The 22,724-nt window shown below is 40.7% G+C and overlaps 1 protein-coding gene across 3 annotated transcripts in view; it reads left to right on the top strand.

Moving 5' to 3' along the window:
- LOC116323195 (synapsin-3) overlaps positions 1-22,724 on the top strand; it is a 129,079-nt gene that overhangs the window by 19,374 nt on the left and 86,981 nt on the right. For all 3 annotated transcript variants that reach the window (XM_039601065.1, XM_039601066.1, XM_039601067.1), the window contains exon 3: positions 8,953-9,010. In XM_039601065.1, the coding sequence (XP_039456999.1) occupies positions 8,953-9,010 (58 nt within the window). The remainder of the gene's footprint in view (positions 1-8,952; positions 9,011-22,724) is intronic.

The following is a 22,724-nucleotide window of genomic DNA, read 5'->3' as shown; positions in this document are numbered from 1 at the left end:
CAATAAAGTTTGTTGCAGATCCCGCCCACTTTGCGTTGCCATCATTTATTTTGATTGTAGTCAGTGAAAGCCACAAAACATCATTCACTTTTAGGAATGCCTTGGAAAAGCTGGAGAAGGTGTCCATGGAGGGACTTAGGCTACGTTCACACTGCAGGCGAAAGCGCATCAAATCCGATTTTTACGTCACTGACACAAGACAGACGCCAATTATCAGCGCCGGAGAAGCACCCGAGAAGACATCGCGAACGCTTCCTGGCCATCCCGTGTAGATGTCAGTGAAACTGTTGGGAAGACAACGTTGGAGAAACGTGAAGATTTTATTTGTACTGTATAATCTGCAGATTCTGACAGAAATCTGCAGCTATCCTTTGAAGCACCGCTCCTCTAAAACAGCAATAAGGATCATTATTAGGTTATTTACATTATTATGTAAATAACAAAATAACTTAAAGCAAAAACTGGGAAACGTAAAGTCCGAAGTCTTTATATTAAGGGCCAACAGTCAAACAATACTGTTTGCTCTGGGTCTAAACAGAGCGTGTTGTGTGTGACGTCTTCTTTTGCGCATGCGGGCCGCTTTGAGCGTTCACACTAGAGCGCGTTTGCGTCGCATTTTATTTGTAGTGTGAACAAGCAGACAAAAAAATCGGATTTGATCAAAAAATTCGGAATTGAGCATTAAGACCTGCAGTGTGAACGTAGCCATAGACTGTTGCTCCCACAACCTGCAGCCTGATAAGCAACAGAAGGTGGATGAAGCTACAATTATACTTCTATTACAGATTGAAATGATAAAATGCAGTGGTGAAGTGGAGATGCGACTCACCAGTAATTGCCACAATCCAGCTGTTGATGACACATTAACAGGACATTATGTGAGTTTGGTGCCTGCAGTTATTTGTAGTGTTTTTTTCTGAGTTTATTACAAACCTGCTGCATAAAACCAAAACAGGATCCATCCATGATCTCCTCCAAAACAACAGAGCTGTATGTGTAGCTGTAACGTAAAATAATACCATCCAATTATCTATGCATGCATCCATCGATCCACCCACCCCCTTTGAGTCCAGGGGGCAGCACATTGAGCAGAGAAGCCCAGACTTCCCTCACCAGTGCCACCTCTTGTAGCTCATCCCGGGAGGCACCGAGTCAATTTCAGGCCAGCTGAGAGATATAATCTCTCCAGGGAGTCTGGGGCCTCCTCCCAGTAGGATATGCCCAAAATACCTTACCTAGGAAGCTTCCACGAGGCGTACTAGTGAAATGCCCAAACCACCTGAACTGGCTCCTTGTGGAAGAGTGGTGGCTCTACTCCGAGTCATTCTGGAATAACTGAGCTCGTCACCCTACCTCTAAGAGAGCCCAGCTATCCTTCGAAGCAAACTCATTTCCTCCAAGAATTACTTAGATAAATTTCCCAGACACAGCAAAACAGTTGTATGAAGCGCTCTCATCAAATGAAACCATGTACTTCACTTCAGAGAGGTCACAGTCTTTCAGCTGCAGTTTAATAAGTTTGTATGGGTTCATTTCCCACAATGTGGCCTTTCAAATCATCAAAGTAACTTTCAAAAAATAGCCACAAAGAAAACTCTGACTTCACGGATTATATGTTACACATATTCCATGAGCTCTGTGGCTCATTCCCTTAACGTGTGAATGAACTGTGAAGAACACAAACATATATGTAACCTATGTCTGACTGACAGGATGCTACTTTAATTTAAAGCCATTGTTCCTAGACTGACATTTCTGTCAAAGCAAGCATGGCTGATCATCTGTGCCCACTAAGATGGGTTTGACCTTTGATCTCTGATCATTCACCTGTGTGATACTTGATACTTTGTGCCCTTCTGCACACAGAAAGCACATCCGTTGTGATCAGCACTATCTGATCTTGGCTGGCTTTTTCTAATCCAGATAACTCTTTATAGTTCCACTTTTATTTTTATTAGTGCTGTCAATAGATTTAAAAAAATTAACAAATTAATCTCACAATTTTCTGTAATTAATCACGATTACTTGATCAATAGCCTGGCTGCAATTACACTTTTTCAACTTTATATTTAAGCTTGTAACAGACATTTATGCAATATAATTAAGTAAATGGAGAATAAACACAAAGAATGTATGCTTAAATTCAAACAGAATTTGAATAGTTTTCTTTTAGCACAGGTTCTCGCCTGTGAAATACAACTTTTAAAAAAAAACCTATATACTAATAGGTAAGTATACACTAATATATAATATATATATTAGAGATGGCACGATACCACTTTTTTATGTCCGATACCAATACCGATATCATAAATTTGGATATCTGCCGATACCGATATGAATCCGATATAGTGTGTTTTTAATCAATAAAACTGTTTTTTTAATATCTTGCTGCATTTTGTATAAGTTCATACTCAAGTTTAAATAAACAACAACACTAAAGCTATTCTGTTATACCTGTATGTAAAAAATACACTGCAGCCAAAATATTTCATAGTTCAGCAACACTGATCAATCTAATAAACTTAAACCTGCTCCATCCTCCCTATTCTGGTATTTTAAAGAGTACTTAGCAGAAATATTAAGCAACCTAACTAATAGGGTTGCAAACTCCCAGCAAAAGAAAATAGGGAACCACCCCCCACCCTCCACCTCATGATGCATCAACTTTAATTTGATGCAGGGTGAAAAAAAATGCACAGAAATTAATTATTTTTCAAGAATAATTAAATAGATTCAACATCTTTCTTCAACAGAATTGCAGAATTCACAGATGGTACCTTCCCAAAGGAAAAAGTACTATAGCTTACTAGGGTATATTAGACTTAACAGTTATTATATACAGTAATGGACTTTATACATTTTACATCAGATTAAAACTTTGGGTGTAAGATTCAGATAATTACTTATTAAAAGCTACATATTTTAAATGAGAATAAGAAAGAAAAGTATGTCTTTGTGCCCCCTTTTCCCTGTTCATGCCCTATCGGCCCCCCTGGCCAAACTTTTCTAGATCCGCCCCTGCACAGTTACGGGCCGTCAGCTACGTAGAAAAAGATCCTGGTCTAGAAAATAATATTAAATAAATTCTAACAACAGCTTATCAAGGTTAAACGTGCTGCTGTTGTTCAGCCGCTGGTTTCCTCTTTCTGGTGCAAAGTGGGCCAAAAACAAAGAAGAGAGACGGACTCGCGACAGAAAAGCCGATCAGCTGATCATTAAGCAATTTCAGATTGAAGTAGCTGCAGGAAGGTGAGGGAGAGAGAGGCAGTTGCTCCATATATCGGTGGTTAAGCTTAACATGGGAACGCTTTACAAACATTCAGAGATGAACTTACACTCTTGCTTTACTTCTCTCTGGGATAATTTCCTCGGAGATGAAATGCTGGTTTGGTAGCGAGGCTACAAATACACACAGCCGCTCTATCACGTGAGCACACTGCTCCCACGTGCTACGGTTATGAGCCGAGTTACGCCATGTCGCACGTTTTGTGAGGTGCTTTTTTGATATTTAATGGATCGGATTACATTTTTTATTTCTCGCCGATATCCGATCCAGTAATTTAGGCAATACCTCATTTAATCTGTAAATGTTTGTCATTGTCATCTTCGGTCGTCGGCCCTTCATCTTCTCCCTTTACGCCTTATTGGCTGGATCTGTCTCTTGATAGCAATATGTCTCATCTCTCATTTTAAGTGTCCCCCTGTTCACATCACTCCCTCATCTGTCACTCAGGCATCTTTCATATCTGCTGCCTCCCATTACACACGTTCTCAGTGATACCGATAGTAATATCGGATCGGTCCATCTCTAATATATATATATATATATATATATATATATATATATATATATATATATATATATATATCTATAATATATATTAGTGCTGTCAAACAATTAAAATGTTTAATCAGATTCATCACACTGTTACTGTGGATTAATTTTGATTAATCACGATTAAATATCATTCATTTTTAATCTGTATTAATCGAATTTCATTTTGCATGAGCAAACAGACTCGAGAAAATAATAGAAAATATACGCACTTAACATGTTTACTGAACATCTTCAACATTCGTGTTAACAAAAAACTCTATAAACATTTTTCCACTCTCTCTCTGTCACTCTTGGGAGGCACTTCAGGTCCTTGAGACGAGGAACTAAAGCAATGTAAAGCATGTGTTCTCAATGATATTAATAGGTCTGCAGTTTGTTGCAATCCACTTGGCCATTGTGTCAGTCAATATGTCCGATGTAGACTTACTGAGTCCCCGATGCTCCGTGATTGGTTTGTCGCAAGCTGGGAGCCAAAGTCCTAGCATCATCCCCGACTTTGCTTCAGGTCAGTGTGATATTTTAAGCTGCAAGTGCTTCAGTAAAAAGAAAATTACTTCTTGCACATCGTGCAGAATACTTTATGTCGGTCAACTCAAATTTCCCATCGAGTGGGCCAGTGTGCGTTTATCATCTTCCATATTGAGGTGATTGGTTCAGCTGCCCGTCACTACCAGATCAACTGCACATTTGCGCATGTGCGAAGGTAACTCTACTTGGACAAACTGCCCGAAATGCATTGACAGAAACATTTCAGGGATTTTGAGTCATTCTGCACTCCAGATGTGTTAATTGCGAAAAACATTTTTTAATCCCGTTAACCGTGATGACGGCTTAATCTGCATTAACGCGTTAATTTTGACAGCACTAATTTTTACTTCTAAAAAAGTTCACATAGCTGCCTAGGACATAGTGTTACAGCAGATGTGACGCTATTGCGAGACTTTGTCTAGATTCTGCTGTCTCCAAGTGGCTAAAGAAATCACAATTTGCCGTTTTAAAGCTGAAGATATTGTGATGGTCTTGTTATGTATCACTATTTTGCCTTTGTGGGAGTCCCTCCTACAGTGGATGTCCAGTCCAGTGGCCCATTTTTGCCCTCGCCACACACATGTGCACAATTAGAAGGTGAAAACAACACCAGCTATGATGTTTTGTAAAAATATGAGGCCAGTATAGAAAATCTCCTTTAAAAACAGAGCAGTATTAGCACAACATCAGCTCTGATGGAGTTCTTCCTAATAAAAGCAGCGATAACACATGCATGACTCATACGCCTTCTATGAGTGGTACACAAAAAGAAGTAACTTATTCTCACGGTTACAAAAAAAAAGAAGTCGTTAAGCTTCGTGGTGTTTATATAGTGGGCGTATGCACGACTGAGGGATGGAAAGCCCAGGCCTCTGTGCAGCGCTTCTACATGTGATCACATCTAAAACACTCACTCAAACCAGAGAGGCCAGTGGTCTGTAAATTAAATTGATGTAAATTAAATGTTTTGCAATACCTTAAACACATACTGGGCTTTTTTTTTGGCCATTCAGCCCGCCTCCTGCTCTGAGGCAGCGGTGGTCCCGACTGTCAGGGGGCACTGCCTGTCTAGTATGTAGGTCAGTCACATTGAAGAATCACAGCTTCCACAATTACAGAGAATGAGACGGCTTGGGACCCAAAACTATCAAGCCCAACAGCTGGGAGATGTTAGGAAAAAAGATCCTCCTCAGTGACTGTAATGAACATTAATGAATGGAGCTAAAAGGACACATGTGGGCAGATGAAAAACAAAAGAAGGCGGACAGGCAGAAGAGGAAAGAGGCTTTCTGTTGTGTGGAAGAGAAAAAAAATGTTGCAAAAAGGGAAATGTGTTTCAGTCTGAGGAGGTTGAAAAGCCCGTCCCAGTAACAGAAGGCCTGCAGCATGTAGCCCAGATCCTCAGCTCCTCAAGCGTCCAGCCTGGAGCCTTTGACAGATTGTTCACTGTCCCACGTCTGAGAGTTCAACAGCATCACCTGCGGCTATAAAACAAAAACAATAACCGAAGATCTACGCTTAAGAAAGGAGAGCTGACTTATATCAGATAATGGTGCTTTTATTTTGAGTTGTGTATCGTTAAATACGAATCAAGTTATGGAAAGTTGTATGCTTGAGTTTTTTTTAACTGTAAGGTTGTTGCAAATGATTGTGAGAAACCCCCTCTTCAGTTATATTCGCCGTATATCATTACCCAACTGGGCACTGGGCAGTTGTGTATGCAAGACAAACTGGACGTATTTTTATTCACATTAATGTAGTCATAGATAAATTGATACTATGAAAGTCTTAGGCTCAGAGCCTCCTCAGTATACAATAAAACTAGAGCATGATATTGTTGATACTGTGGCAGGTGTTGGGTCAGTCCACCATTATGGTCTAAATTAAAAATGAATAAACTGAAACAGCCGGATGGATGGAAACATATTCCAGTTACAGTTATATATTTGACATGGACATAATGTGTAGACACTTAGCTTTCATTTGAGGGTCTCCAGATTCAAATTGGATCAAAGTTTTGGGAGTTTCAGATCCTGAACATGTGCCGCCCTCTTTTCAAAGGGACCAAATGTAATTGGACAACTGACTCAAAGGCTATTTGGGGTGGCTGTAGCTCAGGAGGTAGAGCAGGTCACCTATTAATCAGAAGGTTGGTGGTTCGATCCTTGGCTCCTCCAGTCTGCATGTCAAGTATCCTTGGGCAAGATACTAACCCCAAGTTGCTCTCCGATGCATCCATTGGTGTGTGAATGTAGTTAGAAAAAGCACTAAGTACAGATAAAGTGCTTGGGTGAATGTGATATGTTGTATAGAGCGCTTTGAGTACTCCGGGAGAGTAGAAAAGCGCTATATAAGAATCAGTCCATTTACCATTTATTTCATAGGCAGGCGTGGGCAATTCCGTTGTTATTATATACTATTATCAATTAAACAGATATAAGGCCTGGAGCTGATTTGAGGTGTGAAGATTTTTGTTCTGAAAAACATGCAGTTAAAGGAGCTCTCCATGCAGGTGAAACAAGTCATCCTTAACAACAAAAAGACAAAAAAACCATCCAAGAAATGGCTAGAATAGCCGGATTGGCAAAATCTACACTTTGGTAAATCCTGAGAATCAAGGGAAGCACTGGTGAACTGGTGCAAAAAGACCTGGATGTCCACAGAAGACAGTAGCGGATGATCAAAGCATGATTTCCATGGTGCAGATAAACCCCTTCACAACCAAGTGAACAACACTCTCCAGGAGGTCGGCGTATTGATATCCAAATCTACAATAAAGAGAAGACTGCATGAAAGTAAATACAGAGGGTTCACTGGAAGGCACTCATAAGCCTCAAGAACAGAAAGGCTGAATTCTAAAAAAGCCAGCACGGTTCTGGAAAAACATTCTTTGGACAGATGAAACCAAGATCCACCTCTGTCAGAATGATGGCAAGTAAAAGTTTGGAGAAGACAGCTCATGATCCAAAGGATACCACATCATTTTTTAAACACACCAGAGGTAGTGTGATGGTTTGGCCGTGCATGGCTGCCAGTGGCACTGGGACACGAGTGTTTACTGATGATGTGACACAGGACAGAAGCAGCCGAATGAATTCTGAGGCGTTCAGAGACAGACTGTCTGCTCAAATCCAGCTAAATGCAGCAAATTGGTTGGGGAGTGTTTCATAATACAGAAAGACAATGATCCTAGACATACAGCCAAAGCAACCCAGGAGTTCATTAAAGCAAAGCAGTGGAATATTCCAAGTCAGTCACCTGATCTCAACCCAGCATTTCACTTGTTGAAGACTAAACTTCAGACAGAAAGGCTCACAAACAAACAGCAACCAAACGCCGCTGCAGCAAAAGCCTGCTAGAGCATTAAAAAGGAGGAAACCCAGCATCTGCTGATGTCCATGAGTTCAAGACTTCAGGCTGTCATTGGCAGCAAAGGGTTTTCAACTAAGTGTTAGAAATAACATTTTATTTTCAGTTATTACTTTTGGGCCCCTGAAATGAAGGGATTGTGTTGAAAAATGCTTTAGTTCCTCACATGTTTATACAATCTTTTTGTTTAACCCACTGAATTAAAGCTGGAAGTCAACTGCATCCTTATTGTTCCATTTAAAATTCTTGGTGGTAATGTACAAAACCAAAATGAGAAGAAGGTTGTCTCTGTCCAAATGTATAAGGACCTCATTGTAGCTGCTCTGTGTCTTTTTTAGACTTTTTTTTACTGTGTTTTGTTCGACCGGTTTAGCCATGTATTGTACATTCAAATTAACCAAAGAGAAAAATATAACAAAGTTCACTTTTCACTTTTCTGTACACAAACAACATCTTGAAATAGCTCACAGAAGCCACGTGCCTCTTGGTAAATCTAAATTCTGCAAGTCTGATGGGACAAAGTCTGATGGGATGTAAGATAACTCTTCTGGTAACTGGAACTTAATTGTGCCAGACCTCGAGGAAACGGCTGCACATCAGGACAGGATGATTCCTGTATTTTTCCCGTGTGACTGTCACGTGACTTCTAAACTTTAGAGCAGTGAGAGATCATTGAGTAAGTCCTCGATATGTAGCAACTGCAGTGCAGTTTCACCCACTCTACAAACTGCTGCCACAAACACATGAGAAAAAGCAACACACAGCTACTCATTCATTATGCTGCCTGTATTAAAAGCACTTTTTTCACCCTTAGCCAAGGGACTGTGTTTACTTGAAGCCCCGCAAGGTCAGATTCTGTAATCATGGAAAATGTGAGTCATTATTTTGCCTACTTGCAAGGTATTTTGGAAGGTCTGTTGAAATTTCAGCTCTCTTTCTATCAAATAAACGGAAAGATATTTTAAGGTTGTTTTCACTGTTAGGAGTGTTTAGAGCACGTACGTTATTCTGCAGGAGAGGAATCACCATGTTGAACAGTGCATATGACCTATAGTAACAAATCATTTTGTGTTGAAACAGTGATTTATATCCTCTGAGTATCGGCTGTAGAAATGCCAGAAGTGCATTATGCAAACAAAATAAGTCATCTGATATGGATCAAAAGCAAATCTATTATCATTTCTTTGACAAACTCTCTTTTTTATTTCATCTAGGGCCAAGTATTTCCGAGGGAAAAAGCTGAACGGGGAGTACGAGATCCGTGTCGAGCAGGTACAGTGTATTTAATAACACTATTAAAGTCATCGTTCATAGCTATTGTGTTATGTACTCATTGATCCTTTAAACATAAATATTTTGCTTCTTAACAGCTTCGTAACGATTGTGCAGGCTACATGTCAGTAACTTTGTTCTTTGAAAATATTTATAATAAATGATATGAAATGATTTACGAAATGTTTGGATTTTTATCTGTTCAAAACTCCGAAACCAAAAATGTAAAATAATGAATAATGCACACCAAGGTTGGTGTCCATTATTTTAATAAGAATGTAACAAATGTTGACAGATTATGGCAATCCTGACTTCTCATATCTGACAAACTACATGTAGTGTTCCATTTAAAGTTTTTGTAAATCATCAGTTTGACTCTTTGGGACGTGTGTGCAGTGGTCCCTCGTTTATTGCAGGAGTTGCGTTCCAAAACTAACCTGCAACAGGCGAAATCCGCAAAGTAGTCAGCTTTATTTTTTTACAATTATTCTAGATGTTTTAAGGCTTTAAAACCCCTCACTACACACTTTATACACTTTTCTTAGACAGGCTTGAACATTTTGACTCTTTTCTCTCTTGTTTAAACTCTCAAAGTTCAAACCTTCGTAGAAAAATAAGTCCAGTATTATAGAATGAAACCAACTTCAGAGTCACGCTGCTAGCGATCGAAGATTTATGTAAATTTGACAAGCTGAACGCATTCTGTACTGTACAGGAGACACGGCACAAGATTGATTGACAGTGGTCTACAGCCAATCAGGATGCAGAACACAATGCGCTGTAAAAAAAAAAAAACACATGCAAAATTGCAAAAAAACAAACAAACAGTGAAACGGCGAGACCACGAAAGGTGAACCACGTTATGGCGAGGGACCACTGTATTGCACTTTTCTTTCGAACGTGAGGGCTTCAAGCATGAAGGCCGTCTTACTTTTCACATGTTTTCTTCAAGCTAAAACTGCACCGCTAGCTTAACGGCTAATTTAAGTTAATGAAGTTGTACTTTGTCTTAATGGACACTTAAAATTTCTTCTCAGTCTTGAAATCTAAATGATAAGAGTTTGTTTTTTTTGTTTTTTTTAAATTAACACCGTATAACATTTAAGTGAGTGCTTTAGTTGTTTAGGGGAAAAAACCTCCTAACGCCTTCACTCGTGTTTCACCATATTCAGGTACTCCTGTAAGGAAGAAAGCTTATGTTAATTCAGTACAGTTATGAAATTACCGCTTATATGTCTAGACATACGGTATTTACAGTGTGTAGATAGCATCTAATTTACCTTAAAAAAAGCTGTTCAGTTTGACATGTGCAAGCCATTGTTGAGACTGAAGCTGTCTTTGAAATGGAGTGCTGTGTTTTTATGTGAGAAGGGAAAGAAACCACAGAAAGCTGGAACGCTGATTTTATAGCCTGTTTGCTTTACTCTCAACTGTTGTGGTCACATCCTCTTTGTAGGACGGCGTGGGAGCAGGAATGAATCAACACTTTCTTTTGATAACTGATTTTTCTTTTTTTAATTTTGCGGCATCATAATTACTGAACTCCAATAAAAGTGTAGCTGATTTAATAATAAGCTCCCTTAAGACAATAGTGAGGGTGAAGCGGCATATGAGCACCCCTCCACCCCCCACATAGCTCAGCTATAGCTTGAACTGACCTACTTGGATTTTGTTCGACCCTCTTTCCCAGAAGCCCCCTGCACTGACAAATACAAGTCGGTTGCTAATTGCCTTCAGCAGCCAGATTCTTCATCGGCTGTTTGGAGCCTCAGAATGATGGAAACACAATCTCTGTGTGAAAACTTTGCGACATGCTGTGATGAACCATTTTAGGGAACAACAATAAAAGCAGAGAGTCCTACTGCACTGGGTTCTGCTTTATGAATTCCACTGTTGTTGGCTTTTTATATAAATGTCCTTTCTTGAGTGACGTTGGGCTTTGGGGAGGCCAATCAGTGTCTGATAGGTTTCCACTGTGTTTTTCTATCCAGGTATGTTTTTACACACTGCACTGGGAGTGTGTTTGGGATAATTGCTGTTGCCAGTCAAACACTTTCCAGATGATACTACTTGGCAGATAAGAAAAATCTAACTGCACTTTTCTGCCTTCATATTTCCACCCAGTGTGACAGTTTGGGAGCTGAAATGCAGTTCCACACCATGACAGAGCCTCCATCGTGTTTTGTGAACTGTGATCGACTAAAGGGCCCATGCGCATCTCTCAGGTCTTTGTTGCATTTTTTTTTTTTTTTTTGGACATGACTTTTAGATGCTATTCAGTTGCTTTAGATTTTAGTTTTTGGGGCCTGCCACTTCCTTTTTTGTCCTCCACTTGTTCAGTTTCCTCAATTTTCTTTAACAAAATGTACACCATGCCAAGATATGCCAAGTATTTGGCTAATAGCTCTTTGGGAATCACTTTGTTGGTGCAAAAATACTTTTTTATGCCTGTCAGATTGTGTTATCTTTGGCACTTTTACAACTAAAGAAATGGGAACAAATGGTGTGACAGGCTGCTAGTGACAAAGTGCCTAAAGATACAATTTCAAATGGGCTCTTTGCTAATTTGTCTGCTTTGTGTAGACACAGCACTGGTGAAAACTGGGCCAATGATCAAAGAAAGATCCACAAAAAGCCTGGAGATCTACTGCTCAAGACTGCTTTGAAAAATTACAAGGCAGTGTGGCTCTTCTGAAGCAAAACATAAAGAAATCAATGGTGGCTCAAGACTTTTGCCCAGTACTGAAAATAGCCTCTTTGTTTTTTTCACCAGTGTTAGCAGATAGCTCAACATTAAGGCCGTTTAGGTGCTCCCTCAGCTGTTTTTTCTCAAATCTCTGTTATAATGTAATTACAAACTGCATGCCTTACATGGATGGACATTTAGTTTGCTAGTTGTCATGCATCATGTTCATGCTGGTTAAGCTTTCTAAAGCAGTGCCAAACCTTCATAACTCTTCTCTGACTTGCTTGCTGCCATATAAGGTACCATCTTTAGCCTCACAGAGCACACACTCACCACAGCGTGTGATGGTGCAGTAAAGGAGGCCGGATGCCCGTCTCTATGAAAGAGGACCAGGAGAGACTGGCTTCGATTCTCAGATGGGATCTCTCATTAAAGTGTGCTCCCTTCACAGGACATTTGCATACCTATTATTGTGGATTATTCCCTCTTATTTACATGACTCACTTCAAACTTCAGTTTAGTCGATGCTCACAGCCCCGTGTACGCTGGCTAATCCAATTTTTCTTTTTTTAACCACTAAACAGATGCTTGTGGGAGTGCTGCTGGTGGCTTCTTTGTGCTCCTAAGTGACTCATAAAACAAGCTTGAACCCATTGCTTTCTCACAAAATCATTACTTGCAGCTTGTTCAGTAGTATTTCTTGATTGTGTTGGGGTTGAGGGTAACTGTATGTCAGCATACCTTCTGGATTACAAATACACAAACAGTCATAACTGCAGAGAGCGTTCCCTGTTTCTGTGTCACTTCTTCACTGCAGTCAGCACTCACAGGGCTGGGAGTTGTAGATTTATTTCTCTCACTGAAGCAGTTAATTCTGATGCCTTAAATGTTATATGATGTTGGAGATTGATCGTAAGCTGTTGTGGGCAACCGTGTTCAATCACATGGTGATTGCCTCCTCAAACGCTCAACTGCGATCACTCTCAGACAGGACAGATTGTCTGCCTTGATCTCACCTCATCATTAGCATCCTCTTCTGTCACACCAACCCTCTGCATGTCTTCCTTCACCACATCCATGAACCCCTCTGTGGTTCTTCCTCTTTCCCTCCTGCTTATATTGAGCATCCTGTGCTCGGTGTATCTATATCCCTCCTGCACATCACAGATTTGCCTCTCTGAGTCTCCACGCTGCTCTACCCGAGCTGTTCCTGTGATGTACGTGATTCTTATCCTGTCCATCCTGCTCATTCGCACTAAAAATCTTTATCTCTGACACCTCTAGCTCCTCCATCTTTCTTTTCAGAATCAGAATCAGAGAGACTTTATTAATCCCAGAGGGAAATTGTGTTGTCATAGCAGCAAATATACAACAGACATCAAGCACTCATATAAAGTGAGTGTAGAAACAGAGATATTGACAGATAAATATTAAGGTAAATAGCTCAATAGAGATACAATTATAAATATACATATAAATATAAAGTGACAGGGAGTACCGAGGTGTGACTTATTCTGTTCCACATGTGTGGCTCTGACCCAAGTGGATGAATTAAAGAGTCTGATGGCAGCAGAAGGAACGAGCTCCTGTAACGTTCCCTCAGACGGTGAGGTTGAAGCAACCTGTTGCTGAAACTGCTCTTCAGATTGTCCAGTGTGTCATGGAGGGGTGGGAGTCATTGTCCATGGTTGCCAGCATTCTGTCACTGATCACCTCCTCCAGAGTGGCGAGCTCGCCAACAACAGACCCAGCCTTCCTGATGAGTTTGTTCAGTCTGTTTGCGTCCTTTGCTTTGATGCCTGCACCACAGCACGCCACAGCAAAGAAGATGTTGCTCGCAACAACAGACTGATAAAACATAGAGAGCAACCTGCTGCATACATTGAAGGTTCTGAGCTTTCGTAGAAAGTAAATCCAGCTCAGACCCTTTTTGTAGGCAGCGTCGCTGTTAGCAGACCACTCCAGCTTCTGGTCCAGGTGATACTTATAGGATGTGAATATTTCACCATCAGTCCCACCAATGCAGAGAGGGGAGGGCCGGGATCTGTTCCTGTCCACCACCAGCTCCTTTGTTTTGACCACATTTAACTGCAGGTGATTGACCTCACACCACCTCACAGAGCGATCAATCAGTCCTCTGTACTCCTCTTCCTAGCCCATCTCCACACTTCCAGTAATGGCCGTGTCATCAGAGAATTTCTGCAGGAGACGAGTTTCTTTGATGTACTTAAAGTCGGCTGTATAGATGGTGAACAGAAAGGAGGAGTTCCCTGCATTTCCATCCCAATCTGTAATCACTCTAACCTGGTGCACATCCTTTGCAGCTTGATTTCTTGAGGTCTTTTTCTCCTTCCTTAGCGTTCGGCCTCACATACAACTCACTACAAACCATTTCCTTTGCAAGATTAATGAAATTTGCTAAACAGTAAAAGGGTAAAACGGGTTATGACAAAGGCTCGGTAATATGTACAAATTTCCCAGATATTCCTCCTCACTGTGGTCCTGTCTAACCAAGCAAGACCCAAACAGGGAAACATCAGAAATCAATTATATCCCTAAGATAACCCCGTCTTCTGACCTGCGTCTCTATTATATCCTTCATAGATGTTTCCTTGAGTTTTATCTTGCAGTAGGTGGCTGTAGATTATTCGACCCACTGACTCAGTCAATTTGTTATTTGAACACTTGCCTGCTGTTTTACATTTAGACTCAAGAGCTGTGTTCATTCAGACGAGTGGTACATTCCACAGATCTTTGGAGCTTGTGGGATATCCATCTCCTACAATGCCTTTTGTATGTGTCTGAAGGGTCTTGGATGTGTTGCAGCCTTGTGGCAGTGCCAAGTTCAAGACCTTCTCATTTAGTTTCTCGTGCACTGACAGTTTTTTACTGTGCCTGTTCCACTTTTAGATATTCAGAAAATTCTGACAGTCTGCTGCAAGATTTTTGTGAAGTTCAACAGTTACAATCAATGTTGATCACAGACGTAATGACACCCAACAACAGGCTGGCAGACAAACTGCCTGTTTACTACCCACAAGTCATAAACACTGCAATTTACACAATTGGACAGATTAAACAGAACTGAAGAGGTCTGTTGTTTGCAAAAGAACAAGAGGCACTTCTGTAGGGTTGCCGGCTCATGTGTGGTTTGGGTCGCGCGGGGCAACATCTGCTGAGCAGGCATATGACCTCAGCGCTGTCCACGCTCCTTTCCGCTGCAGTCATGGCAGCTCACAGGCAGTTGGCTGTATGTTATCCGTACCCTTTTTTGGCTCGTACTTGCCCATGACATAGGGCATGTGGGGAGAGCTTTCAGAAGACGGATGGTTTGGTGTGTAACTTGCTGCCTTCTGTTGCTCCGTTGCACTTAGCATCTGTCGTGAATTTCTGCCGTCAGTGCCTCAGTGGATTATTTCACTGTTGCACAAGGTGGTAGCTATTAGCAACAAATACCTCTCTGTGGTGCATATGAATAGTCCACTGTACTTCAGGCTTCTCAATTGCATCAGCATGGGATTCAGCCGAGCTTATCGAGAACGACGAAAACATTAAACAAAGTATCTGCCCCGCAACTACTGTATGTTCCCCATGTGCTGAGTCAAGTCACGCAGTTTTGTTCTGACTGCAGCGTAAAAGTGAACAGCTCGACCTCAAATAACAAAAACAGCGCCTCACATGCCAGATAATGTGGGATTAATAAAACTGCTATATTTATGTTACATTTTCTATTCAGAGTTGCGTTTAAACTAGGTTTTAGTTTGTCAAGGTTTTTCCCCTTTGAAACCAGAGATGTAAAGCAATAAAAGAAGCAGTTTGGAGCAGAAAAACATCTATTTTGAGGTGAAAAGAAATCGCACAATTGGAGATGGGGATAGTGAGATTTTATCAATAGCCACTGGGGAACAACAACAAAAAGAACAACTGTTATCGGTCGGGGTTAAAAGAAATATAATGGGCATTTGTGGAGAGGAACCATAATAGTTCAGTTGGGTCAGTCATGGCTTAGATCTACATAAACTGTTCTGAAGAACATTTTAATGATTTATCTTTTATTTTGCCTTCATGATTCCCTGTAATACCGGAATATAGCGCTGAAACTGCTTTAGCCTCTCATACTTAAAATGACATTCAGCTGCGTTCATCACTGACACTTGAAGTCACGATTCAGCTCTTATCATCTCCAACACTTAAGATTTAAGATTAAGCTGTATTTATGTCTTGTACTTGAAATGACACTTCCACTACCTTTATCTGTTTTATATTGAAATAAAAAATCCACTTCATTCATTTCCTCTAGTTAAAATTACACTTCAAATGAAGACTCATCTGTGTTTAGTCTTCCACTTGAAATGCTACTTTCACTGCTTTCATCTGTTTTTAACTGGCATAGCTTCCAGTTTGTCTGTATCAAATGACACCCCCACCCCATTCCTTCATTTTAGCTGAACTGACTTTTTACCTTGCAGCTCAACGACTGTTTCATTCTCATTTAAAATGCCAAATTACAGTGAAGCTGTGACACGTTTCAGTTGCTTTCATTACTCAGGGTTACTGTCACGGTGAGCTGTGTGGCAGGCAGTGGTTGGACTCACGTAGGACTCAGAGACAGAACACACAGCTAAGGTGGAGGCGCAACAACGGGCAGGGAAAAACACAGGGCTTAAATACATACTGGCGTATTCAGGGAATGGGAGACACAGGAGGGAAACACAGCTGGGATAATGCACTCATGACGAGACACGGGGAAGCAGAACTGAAATCATAAACATGGGACAAGGACTACCAAAGTAAAACAGGAAACTGAGACAAAGCACCAAGACGCAGACTAGACACTAAGACGTGGAAACAGGAACCTGAAGCACAGAGATGATACAAAACAAAAACCACAATCCGAGGACTGAAGATGTAACATAAGCAGAAAACCATAAATCCTAATGATAATCAGAACTATCAGTTCAGCAATAAACACAAAGCACTGGGTCCATGACCCAGTACTGTGACAGTTACTGAGACTTCACTGCTTATGCTGAAGATGACAGTTCAGCTCCTTTCAGTTTGTCTTGGAGACTCACAAACTTAGACCCAAAATTTCCATTGCACTTATTACACTTCAAATAAATTCAGACAATTTCAGCTTTAATACTTCAACTAATCTTTGGTTTGCTCCTTCAGTCAAAACTGGAAATCATGAAATATTTTATGTAAACTTATCAAATGTTTTCACCTTAAAGAAAGAAAAAAAATTGTCGTTCTGGACATTTTTGCAAATCAAAGATTTAGGTGTAACATGGCTGGTCCGTTTAAGTTGTTTTTGATTCAGGACCAAGCAAAAGTTAATGACTTTCCTCAGTCCAGATCTAAAAATACCAACAAAGATTCCAGATGAGCTGCTGTCAAATGGTGTTTACTGTACTGTCCATGGGTTCATGTAACTTGGCAAAGTTGACAGAGTGCACAAATAAATACTTCTTGTTGCCTTTTACCACAGTAGTGTTTGCCTGGTATGAGACTTTATCAGTCAGGAAGAGGCTGTATCTGATTCAGAGGCCAATTAGACGTTAGCTGTGTGCTAAAAAGAAGAAAAGATCACAAGTTTGTATTGCAGTGATGAAAGTAGTAGAGTAGAGGGAATGACAATGAAATGGAAAGTGCAGAAATTCAAACAAGCTTAAGTAAGCAAGATTTGTTGATCTCAGCTTTGAGCCATAGTTAAACTTAATCATAAATCAACTTTCTCTCCAAACTGTGTTTCTGCTATAGCAGTTTGACTGCACACCATTCTTAATTCAGCCTGGATGCAGGTCAACAGATGAGAAGAATCAGTTCTGGAGGCAGTTGTCCTGTGTATCACTTCCTGTTTTCCTTTCCCAGGGCAAGAGCTGTTCCAAGACAAGTGTCTGAATGTGGTACCGTGATGGTAACCATGGCACTGTGAAAAGCCTCCTGCCCTGGCTTCTGGGCCTGTGCCCTGTACCAGCTTCTTCATCCATTACTACCCAGTGACACTGGCTGTTAGCACTCCTTTTAAATGTAACCAGCCAATTGGAGATGGCGTGTAATTCTTGAAGCTTGCCAAAATGTTGCCCACTCTCTGGTTTTATCAGGTCGCCGCACAAGCCACTGTAGGCTCTGGTGTTTGGGATGGGATTTGTTTAGAAGCAGCACGGTGCATTAGTGCGTACATGTGCATGGGAGTGTCACGCAGTCAGTGTGCATTTGGGTGTGTTGTGCATTTAGGAGCCTTTCTTGGCACGGCATGTGCTGCAGAGCACACAGATGTTTCTTTTGGGAATGGGTATCAGTAAGAGGGGAGCTGAGAAAAGAACCAGAGCCAAATACATGTCCTTCAGGCACAGTGAGCATGAGTGGCGCCTCGTTGTCCCTGAAATAAGATTATGGTATTTATTCGCCCCCTGCTCTTCCTCTGAGAGTGCAAAACAATAAATAAAAAGAGGTGGGTGTTTCTTTTTTTTCCTCCCTCTCACTCTTGCCCCTCCACCCCCACCCCCACCCAAAAAAACCCAAACAGTTTTGTTACTCAGCAAATTCTTTTCAAAGGAAGTTTACTCCCCCATACAAGGTTTACATGGGCCACAGAGCTATCCTATCCTGATAATATTCCTTTTTATGTAGATGAAAGCCCATGTGAGTCTCAATAAAGCTTGGCAATGCCTCAGATGAAAAACGCAGCTTGAGGATGTCCAGATACCAATTTGTTTAACTAGCAATGCAAATTAGCTGGAGCTTATTTGAGCAGAGGCCTCACTCATTGTCCACAGTTGAGTTTATGATGGCTGATCTGCATGAGATGTGTTGCCCTGCCTGTCTGAAGTGCACAAAGCACGTTTTTATTGCAAATATTTCACATAAAGATAACAATGTAGTACCAGAAATTCATCCCTGTAAGAAATAGTAAAAACATCCAGCAAAGATTGAGATATGACCCTTCAGTTGACCCATCTACTATTTGCCAAAGCCTCAATAGAAATGGTGTCAGTGGAAGGTTAGCTGTCAAAAAGCAATTCTTAAGGAAGGGAAACAGCAGAATATGCCAAATTACACAAATACTGGACTGAAAATGAGTGGCATCAGGGCCTTATGGAGTTATGAATCCAAATGTTACATTTTTTGGTTAAAATCACCATTAATATGTAAGAGAAAGGTAAAAAGGTCTCTGCAACCATCAAATGACAGTGAAGGCTGTCATGGTTTTTGGCTGAATTCATCCAGTGGGGATCTTATCAAAACTGATGGAAGAATGAATGCAGAAAAATACTGCTCTGGAAAGCAACTGATTGGCAATAGCTTCACGTTTTGGCCTGACAGTGATTCCAAATCTAGTTCCAATCCAGTGAAAGCATACAGGGATCGAAAAAGACGAAATGGGACACTATCAGTCATGGACTGGCCTCCCCAGAGCCCGAACCTTAACATTATTTAAGCAGTGTGTGATCATCTTGATAGAGAACAGACCAAACGTTGACTTTCAAGCTTGTTAGAATTGTAAACGAAATCTGATATTCACTCCTTTTTTTTGTCTGTATTGTTGTCTCTCTAAGGGGAAATGTCTTAGCTGCTAAATGCCGAATTGTGTTTTTGTAATGTGTAATGAATTTGTGATTTTGTCAGAGTTCTCCACTGGTAGAATAAAAGCAGTCTACCAATGACATTGTGAGTTAAAAAAACAGCAAAAAAAAAATAAAAAATGGTTTGCTGACCATTCTTGCAATTCAACAATACAATATATATTATATATAACAATATATATAGAATACAACTTTCTCCATGCTGTGAAACTGTGACATACCTTAATGCAGATTTGTCAGACCAGCTGCAAAGTGTTTCTTGCATCTAACAAGTCCATGATTTAAACCGTCAGCCCTCTGGTCATAAACGTATTTCTGTGATTAGCTGAATGCCATATGTCATTAGCCATGTGCTATACATGTGTGCTGGGATTTATTCCAAAGGCCAGATATCACTGTGGGAAGGTGTTTTTCACCCCATCAGTGTCCTTGGAAAACGTTTGAATTGTAAAAATAAGAAGAATCTTTTCAACTGAATTGACCACAATCCGAGTTTTAAATCATTAAACCATCACGCTGTGAGAAAGCCAAAGTTTTTTTCATAATAATAATAATAGTATCTTCAGATGTAGCCCATTAGGTGTGCTACATATTGATATAATTTCTGGGTCCGGCTCTCCAGCCAAAAGCAGTGTTTTTAGTATCTGGTCCTCGTGCCGTAGTCATGCAGCAGTTAAAGCAGAGCTGAGAACCAAACAAACGCTTGGCTCTCTGTTTGACACTTTTGTGAAATGGTTATGAAATGGTCGCTTGGTTATTATTTCATTTTTGCTCACCGAGCCACAGCCGAGCCACAGCTGGCTCGGGATTAGCATACCAGGAAATGCAGCCGTGTTTCCTGTGAAATGTGGCGCTCGAGAGTCGACCACGTCACTTCAGATTGACTCTTTGCTTTTCCACAGAGAGCAGGCTTCTTGTTTAGGGCCCATTTAATCCGCTACTTGAGTGTCATGTCTCATACTTGAAACTGATGTGACGACTAGCAAACGGCAGTGTTTCGTGTCTGAGGTCAACCGACTGCTGTTTAGTGTCCCTCCAGGGGCGCTCTGTACCTGCGGCAGATGGACGTTTACGGTGACACAGCTTGACAGACTCTCCTCTGAGGAAAAGCAGAGAACATGTTCAGAGTGAGGAATGAGGTCTGACAAACGGGCTGGAGCTGCATATTTAGGGAGTAGCTTTGGTTATATTACGCAGACATATGTAGCGTACTATTGTTTCTGCTGTACAATGCAGTTTAACTCTTAATATATGTGACTGCAGTAGCTGTAGGGGCACCAATGACTGTAAATATGCGTTGTTTTTTAAGTGGATATGATGACTGTATTTGTATGAGAAGGTACAGCTGGAGAGTTTTTAGCTAATTCTAGCTAGCACGAGTAATTCACTATTATAAACACAAAGGCGTATTAATGTTGGCTAGCAAAGAACAGAAATGTATTTACTTGACAAACTTGCTCAGGAGGTAGAGAAAGTTATCTACGTATTGGAAGTTTGGTGTTTTGGTGTCTGGGTGTTGCAGTGTGTATGCCAAAGTGTCTTTGGGTGAGATACTGAATGGCAATGACTCAAGATACTCTCTGAGGCATTCATCGGAGCATGAGTGCATGTGAATTGGATGAATGAAGCATGTCGTGCACTCAAAGTGCTTTGCTCCGAGTTGTCAAGTAGAGTAGAAAAACTACATAAGAACTAGTCCATATACCATTTAATTAGAGGATATGGGAATTCTTGGGGAGAAAATGAGGCCCAAGTGGAGCTGAACCACAATTTTTGGTTGCTTTTTAAGTCCTGGAGTTTGCCATATAGATGAATGCCACAGTTGACAGTAAAGGTCTAAGCATAACTTCATGACCATTCATCTAATGGTTAGAGGTAGATATACACTCAGCAGAACCTTTAGTAGAAACTGGGTTGGATCCCCTTTTGTGTTGGCAGAGATTCAATAAGATGCTGAAACATCCTTCGGAGATTCTGCTCCATATGGACATGATACCATCACACAGTTGTTGCACACCCATGATTCAAATCTACTGTTCCACTCTCTGTTGCTCTATTGGATTGAGATCTGGTGGTTATTTGAGTACAGTGAACTCCTTTACATGTTCAAAAAACCACTTTGAGATGTTCTGAGCATTGTGACATGGTGCATTGTCCTGCTTTAAGCAGCAGTCAGAAGATGGATACACTGTGGTCATAGAGGGAATGGCATGATTAGCAAAAATACTGAGATAAGCAGCGGCATTGAAACGATTCTGACTTGGTAGGAAGAGGCTCAGTGTGCCAAGAAAATATTTCCCACACCATTACACCACCAGCAGCCTCAGCTGTTGACTGAGCAAACAAGGCATGCTTTCATGTTGTTTATGCCAAATTCTGACCCTACCACAGCTATTAGGTCACCAAGGTCGGGACCTCTTTTCCAAAACAAGACAATAAAACTGAGACAAATCAGTGTTCATTTGCCACATGACTTTTAATTTGAAAATTTTATGAAGTCCTTGCCTGTCCTACAGTCCCTCTCACTGGGATGTATTGAGAAGGTTAGGTTGATAAATCACCCACAAGGAAGGATAATAGGTTGATTTAGGAGCGATGGGCGAATCAGAGGCACAGTAGGGCCAGAGCCACTGAGTAAGTAACTTTTTCCATTGTGCAATTTTAGTTTCAATATTTACTTTCAGTATTATGCTATACATATAGCTCACATTTCTTTTTACTCCCACAAAAGAAGGAAGATGATAAAATACAGTCATTTACAGCTTTCAAAATTTCTGCTTTTGATTGTGTCGCAGCTCTGGGAGCCAGTCTCCTCTGATGTGTAGCCTTTTCTGGTGGTTATTAGAGGTGCTACACCTTAAACATAAGATATTAACAGTAACAAATTTGGACCTCATTGATTTCTAAACCTGAGCATGATGCTGAACGTGACATACATGCACAAATCCAAAAGGCACATTTGTTGTCGTTTTCCCATTTTAGCAGGTTTGCCTGGGTTTTGTGTAAGTTCTGGTCTACAAAGAGTTTTTTTGTGAGCTTTTCTTTGCCTGCATATGTGCTGAGGTCATTCTCTAATGTTTGGAGCTTGTTTGGGGAAAGGAAGGTCTGATGTACCTCTGACCAGCATCACTGAATGGTGCAGTCAGAAGTATGCGCACACCCATTAATGATGTTATGGTATTCTGGCACACGCTGGAGTAATTTCCTATTTCCTCATTGCTGTCTAGCTGCAACACAGTTTCTTATTATTTTGACAATTTCTTTAGGAAACCTTGAGAAATCCTTTGTAGTAACTTGGTTATCAATCTGACAGAATTACTCTTACTCTACTCTGAAGTTTGGTCCAAAGCAGTAAACATGAATAGATTTATGGGCTGTTGTGACAATCAGTACAAGGAAATTTGAACCATCCCTCCTAATCGTGCACAAAGTCCATTCC

The sequence above is a fragment of the Oreochromis aureus genome, linkage group 17 (assembly GCF_013358895.1).
Source record: "Oreochromis aureus strain Israel breed Guangdong linkage group 17, ZZ_aureus, whole genome shotgun sequence".
Lineage (NCBI taxonomy): Eukaryota > Metazoa > Chordata > Actinopteri > Cichliformes > Cichlidae > Oreochromis > Oreochromis aureus.
The sequence above is the reverse complement of the archived record's forward strand: the minus strand, read 5'-3'. Positions and strand labels throughout refer to the sequence as shown.